The following is a 6,659-nucleotide window of genomic DNA, read 5'->3' as shown; positions in this document are numbered from 1 at the left end:
AGGCACCAGCAAGAATGAAAACAGAAACAAGCATTTTCATGGAATAAGGCCCCACTCTCTTCATCTCAGGATCACGCACCTAAGGTATGTGCGCTGTGCTGCACGTATTTGCAGCTGACATACAAGGGAAGTCATCGCCCGATAAGGAGCAGACGTCAAGTCAAGCCGAGGCTAGGACTCCCGGGCCTAATCTATCTACTTTACATAACTGCATATTTCAATTCATTTGTGCCAGATTCACTTAACCTTTATGAAAACAATATATATACAACACTGATGACAAGAAAAATAAATAAATAATATCACATTTAAGGAACATTAAGTGGTTCTGACAGGGGAGCTTAAATAAATGCATAAACTAAACAACAAAAACATCCCACAAATACAATGACTTCTCATGCACTAGAGCAGATGGATGGAGACCTTCAAAAGCTTGGGAATTACCATCAGGCACTGGCCTCAGTTCTAAAAGTGGTGTTTCTAAATACCAATATATAAGAGACTACTGTAGCAACAAATTATATGTACTATCACAATAGGATTTCTACTGTTTATGATGAAACATCATCAAATGAGGAATTATTGGAAGTTCTATATGACCCTAACAACTGTCTAAGGCAATCTTACCGTAGTGCAGAGTAGACACCCAAGGACAGAAACGAATAATCAGGATCATAGTACAAATACACAGACGACACACAGTAGGGAAGGATGTCAATCACCCCCACAGCGATGATCTTGCCGTCCAGCCAGTACTGCTGGTGAAAGGAGCCATAGCCACAATCGGGTCCATTAGGGGGATTCTCTGGCTGTGAAAACAGACACACACATGAGCAGCTTGTCACAGATGTGTACATATAAGGGTTAGCATACACACGTATTTACTTGTTCTGTGAGATAAGGCCCAAGAGAAATGACACCCCCGTAGTAACAAGCACACCTAGCACCCAGATCTTGGTTTCTCCATTCTGCAATCAAAGGGACCAGAAAAAGAAGAAACGAACCATTTCTCTTTGGAGGACTGACTGACTCCAGGACTGAGGAAGGAAACGGACAAAATGAGCCTAAAGTATCTGGCAGTGCCAAAAGCAAGGAAGGACTCAACACAAGAAAAACAAACCCCGATGAATGGAGAAACATCAAAGGGGCAGGGGAGAAGGGAAAGAGGTCCAAAGGCCCAAGCTGAAATACGGAAACAAAGGGGCAGGGGAGAAGGGAAAGAGGTCCAAAGGCCAGAGCTGAAATATGGAAAGTAGTGGTGCCCAGCCAGTGCGGCTCAGTGGTTGAGCACTGACCCAGGAACCAAGAGGTCACCGGTTTGATTACCGGCCGGGGCACATGCCCAGATGTGAAGGAGGCAGCTGATCCGTGTTTCTCTCTCAGCGATGTTTCTCTCTCTCCATCCCTCTCCTTTCCCCTCTCTCTAAAAATCCGGAAGAACCTAAAGGCAGGGGAGCATAACCCCCTCCTGCTGAGGTGTGGGCGGCACAGAGCCCCTTCCTCCCACAGAGCACTGCATGGGGGGAGGGGCAGTACCTGCACAGGGGACCACGGTCACCACAGCAAACACGAGGACTCGCTGAGGTGCCAGCAGTGTCCGTGGTTTCTAACTTCCACGGAGTAGTTCAAGTGCTGCTTGGGCAATAAACACATCTTTAAACTTTTAAGAGCTTCCACCGACTATAATGAATTATGTCAAACCCACACGTAGCTTTGCTCTAATGTGACTATTATTCCCTGGAAGCAGACACAGGTTCAAGAGGACAGGTGAACTAACTACCTGTTATGGCTACACCACCTCAACCAACACCAACAGCTGAAAGACGGAGTCTAACACCGTTTCAGAAACTAGACTACGCCAACGCGCCACAAGCAAGACCCCAATCCCTGTGTGTCCTGGCATTTCACAGGAACCGCCTTCAGAGGGGAGCCCTGGGGCCCACAGGAATGCGCTCCCTGTCGTTGGAAATAATCGCACAGGAGAGCAAGCCTGCAGTGGCCCGGAGATGGAGAGGGGAGAGCTGGACTGTCAGAACCCTCCAGGTCAAACGCTGATGAGGCCGTAACCAGTTTGACTCGGTGGCTAGAGCGTTGGCCGCAGACTGAAATGTCCCGGGTTTGATTCTGGCCAAGGGCACGCACCTGTACCTCGGTTGCAGGCTCACCCTAGTTTGGCACTTGCGGGAGGCAATCAATCCATGTGTCTCTCACATCGGTGCTTCTCTCTCTGTCTCTCCCCCTCCCGTCCACTCTTTCTAAAAAATAAAAATAAAATAAAAAAATCAAAATATCCTTGGGTGAGGATAAACAAAACAAACAAAAAAAGCTAATTAGACAAATTTGTGTATCACCTTGAAATATTTTTTAAGATTACAATTTACCTTCTCATTTCCAATAACCATTATTTCTCTCATTCCCTGGACTTCGCTTTTAATAACCTGCTTCCATTCATTTCACTGCTTTGAATGAGCAGTTTGCCCTCCCACAGGCATTATTCCCATCTCTCAATTCATGTGAAAGCCAGGGACCTTCGCCACCTGCAAAGCACTTTATGTAGATACGGGCTGCCTTCCAATTCCTTAGGAAAAGGAAGCCACAGAACTACCTACTCTGACCCCCTCACATCACAGAGGAGGAAACCTGAAATCCACGAGGAGTCAATTAAGCAAGACAATCATGAAACCATGGAGTTACAAACTGATCCAAGACAATAATTTAACTTATTTTAAAAGTATGTTTCTACACTTTAAAAATAGGAATCATCCTACTACTCACGCTCAAAAGTAGCTGTAAGAAACAAATGACAATGTACAAACAAAAGCACCCTGCAAATTTGGGTCAGTTTCGCTTTTGGTTTAAGGGGTCTGAATGGCATATCCTAAAAGATTATGTCCATGAAGTTACATCAGTGGCTCATTCATTTAATAGCAAAGTTATTTAAACTAATAACTGCAGTTAGCTTTAATCTCCTCATACTTAAGTCAGTGATGTGATAGCAATTATTTAATAGTTTATCTTTCTCATGCCTGCAGTTTATACAGATTTGGATATGTGAAAGAATAAGCAAAGTTATTTCTCAAAAGTTCCTCATTTCAAGGATTGAGCTGACAACAGGAAAAGTAGAATAAAGCTCACCACCAGCTACACAAAAGGAAGCCCCCCTCAGACCCGGGAGATGGCAGGCGGCTGTGATTAATGAGCCATGCAGCACAATCCCAGGGCGCTGTGCCGAGTGCCACCGATGTTAATAGGCCACTTCAGGCTTCTAGTCCAACTGCTCCCCAAATGAGTGTCTATTCTCTCTGATAAAGTGCACCTGTCTCCTGACCTATCTGCCTCCATGTACCTGTTATGCTTAAAACACACACTTTAGAGACTCAAAGGGGGAGTCATTTGCCAGGCCACAGAGGTGACACTGTAGGTTGCGGGGTGTGTGTGTGTGTGTGTGTGTGTCAAAGAAGGGAACAGGGAATGTCTTCAGGGGCTTTAGGATCAGAGCCTGTGTCCTCCTTCCTTCGGTGGCACCCGAAAGCGCCTCCCCCAAACACAGCTGTTCACCACAATCTGTGATTAGACAACTGGTGCCCTGAACTTTTTTAAACAACAGTTTATGGAGGCCCCCAAAGGTACTCTTTTTAAGCACGATTAAAAGTATGCATTGTTTTACAATAACTTATTCCTTGTTTTGCCTTTTGTTAATAGTTTCATACTAAGTTATATACTAAACTTTGAATTCATTTAAAAAATAGAAACCCAAAGGTGTGCTAAACCACTATGGCATCAAAATCTACATTATTTATTTATTTATTTTTAAATATTTTTTTTTTTTATTGATTTCAGAGAGGAAGGGAGAGGGAGAGAAAGATAGAAACATCAATGATGAGAGAGAATCATTGATCGGCTGCCTCCTGCACGCCCCCTACTGGGGATCAAGCCCGAAACCCGGGCATATGCCCTTGACCGGAATCGAACCTGGGACCCTTCAGTCCACAGGTTGACGCCCTATCCACTGACCCAAACCAGCTAGGGCTACATTATTTCTTAAGAAAAATAAAAACTAAACTTGAAAATTTGAAATAGTCTATCGAAATTAAAAAAATAAGTTTAATATGGAAACTGCAAATACCAACACTCAGGGTTAACAAGTTTTGTAAAAGTGATTTAAAAATCAAATGCAACAAATTCCTAATTTTCTGGCAATCAGTACACTAAAGAAACAAATTAAAACCATAAAATAAAGAAGCTAATTACAGTACATTTATATGAGCAACTGTCATGTAATAAGTAAAAACTATTTTTACCAAGACTTTTTAGTAACATGAACATTTCTCCAAGTTAAGTAAGACTACAACACTGTAAAATGGAAAATATGATCCCCATCATATGAAAAATTACCGGGTGTCTTTCAATGCAGGTCTGGCCACATACCGCTACGTAAGTTAACTAACTTTTAAGAAAATTTAAAATTCGGTTCCTAATGAGCTCAGTAACTTTGTGTGACCACTAGCAACATACATGTTTGAGATAGTGCAGGTATAAACATTTCCACACGGCCGAGCTTTGGTTTAGACCAGTGGTTCTCAACCTTCTGGCCCTTTAAATACAGTTCCTCATGTTGTGACCCAACCATAAAAGTATTTTCATTGCTACTTCATAACTGTAATGTTGCTACTGTTATGAATTGTAATGTAAATATCTGATATGCAGGATGGTCTTAGGCGACCCCTGTGAAAGGGTCATTCAACCGCCAAAGGGGTCGCGACCCACAGGTTGAGAACCGCTGGTTTAGACCGTTTATATTTAATATAAAGTCAATAGTGGTGGATTCAAGGGGGCCATCTTGCCATTTGTTTTCTATCTGTCTCACCTGTGCTCTGTCCACCTTTCCTTCTTTTCCCGACCCCCTGAGAGACTGAAAATGTGCTCTCGTTGCTGTCGTCTTCACTACTGGACTGTGGCTGTGTCTGCTTTTTCTTTTTCTAAGGCTGCTCTAGGGCAGTGGCCCCCCCACACACCCAGGACATTTGGCTCCAGCTCAGACGGAGGGTGCTCCTGGCATCCGTGTGGGTAAGAGACAGCAGTGCTGCTCAGGAGAGCATCCACAACAAAGATGGAACCGACCCCCCGACAGTGCCGAGGTTGAGAAAGCTGGCTCTACGTTTACAGAATCCGTCTCCAACGCATCACTGTCGTCCTTCCAATAACGTGACAGCACTTCATGTGCCTCGAGTGTCAGAGCAGTGTCCTCATTCGCTCCGCCGTCGTTACTGCCGGCTCACACAAGCAGCTGCGATGCTGACTGACCTCGCCTACCTCTCCAGGCTCAATGCGCTGTAAGCATATGGGGAGTGTCTACCTCATAGACACTTTGTGAGAATTGAAACAAGGGAAGCAGGGAGCTTAGCACAGTACCACACCCTGTAGGTGCCAACTTCTTGGTAAGTCATAGTAACTGCAACTGAAGACTTTAACTGATCTGAAATGAAGGCCTGGAAGGACACCTCTGAGGAGAAACCTAGTAGCCCGCAGTCACACACAGTTCAGTTCCTCACAGAGGCCCCTCCTGTGCTGTCCCCTCCAGAATGGGGCTGAGACTGCCCCCTACCGCACCGCTGGCGGGGCCTGACTCAGAGGAGAATTTCAAGAATCTCTCGGCCTCTGATATATAATCCCTTTACTTACCTACACCTAATTGAAGACATCTGTAGGTGGTGCCACACAAAATGTACTTCAGACTTAGCAATGTCAATAAAAACGTCTGTAAGGGAGAGGCCGATGTAAACCTAGCAGGGAGCGCACATCAGCAGCCGCAGAGCCACACAAAATGGGGACGAGAATGGAAATATGTTGCCTGACTTGACGAGGTGATAAAAGCTCTTTTCCCATAAAGCGTAATGAGCTCTATTAGTCCTCAGCTCACAGGAACGCGAAGGGTCAGCCCCACAGAGGGAAGTAACGACGCTCCACACATGGCTCCACTCAAGCGGCAGCGGATCCCATTACTGGTGGAGTGACTACCCAGACAATCTCATCAGTTCACGTGGCAGGTAACTGTTTAGGACTTGCAACAAAGGGACATGGTTCATTCAGAGCAGCTTTTGTGGACAAAGTGAAATCTAGTCTCCTTCATTTCCACCTGCAAGTCTCATGTACTTCAGTCTCTACCAGATTATTTTTCTTTTATTCGAAACTGGAGGCCCGGTGCACAAACAGTGGGGTCCCTCGGCCTGGCCTGCGGGAATCAGGCCGAAACAGGCTCTCTGACATCCCCCAAGGGGTCCCGGATTGCGAGAGGGCACAGGCCAGGCCGAGAGACCCCACCAGTGCATGATCGGGGTTGGAGAGGGACCACAAGAGGGCTCCAGGGCATGTCTGGCACATCTGGCCCAGTCCCCATCGGCCGGACCCCAGCAGCAAGCTAACCTACTGGTCGGAGCGTCTGCCCCCTGGTGGTCAGTGATCATCATAGAGACTGGTCAAACGGTCGGACACTTAGCATACTAGGCTTTTATCTCACAATTTTATCACTAGCTTCTCAGATTAGCCAAGGTGTTCCTTCTACAGCTAAACCAAAAGCTTAGTGGCAAAATCAAACATTTAGAGACTCCCAACATTCTCCTGCCTTAGCTTTGCTTTGGCTCTCAGGTTCCGTGGGGCCA

General features: G+C 45.6%; 1 protein-coding gene across 11 annotated transcripts in view; it reads right to left on the bottom strand.

The window, feature by feature from the left end:
• ATE1 (arginyltransferase 1) overlaps positions 1 to 6,659 on the bottom strand; it is a 50,356-nt gene that overhangs the window by 22,119 nt on the left and 21,578 nt on the right. For 10 of the 11 annotated variants that reach the window (XM_014528289.1, XM_014528281.1, XM_014528280.1 and 7 more), the window contains one exon: positions 628 to 809. In XM_014528289.1, coding sequence (XP_014383775.1) covers positions 628 to 809 — 182 coding nt within the window. The remainder of the gene's footprint in view (positions 1 to 627; positions 810 to 6,659) is intronic. The other variant, XM_014528288.1, reaches the window with a different exon arrangement.

Source organism: Myotis brandtii, unplaced genomic scaffold, assembly GCF_000412655.1.
Source record: "Myotis brandtii unplaced genomic scaffold, ASM41265v1 scaffold628, whole genome shotgun sequence".
Lineage (NCBI taxonomy): Eukaryota > Metazoa > Chordata > Mammalia > Chiroptera > Vespertilionidae > Myotis > Myotis brandtii.
The sequence above is the reverse complement of the archived record's forward strand: the minus strand, read 5'-3'. Positions and strand labels throughout refer to the sequence as shown.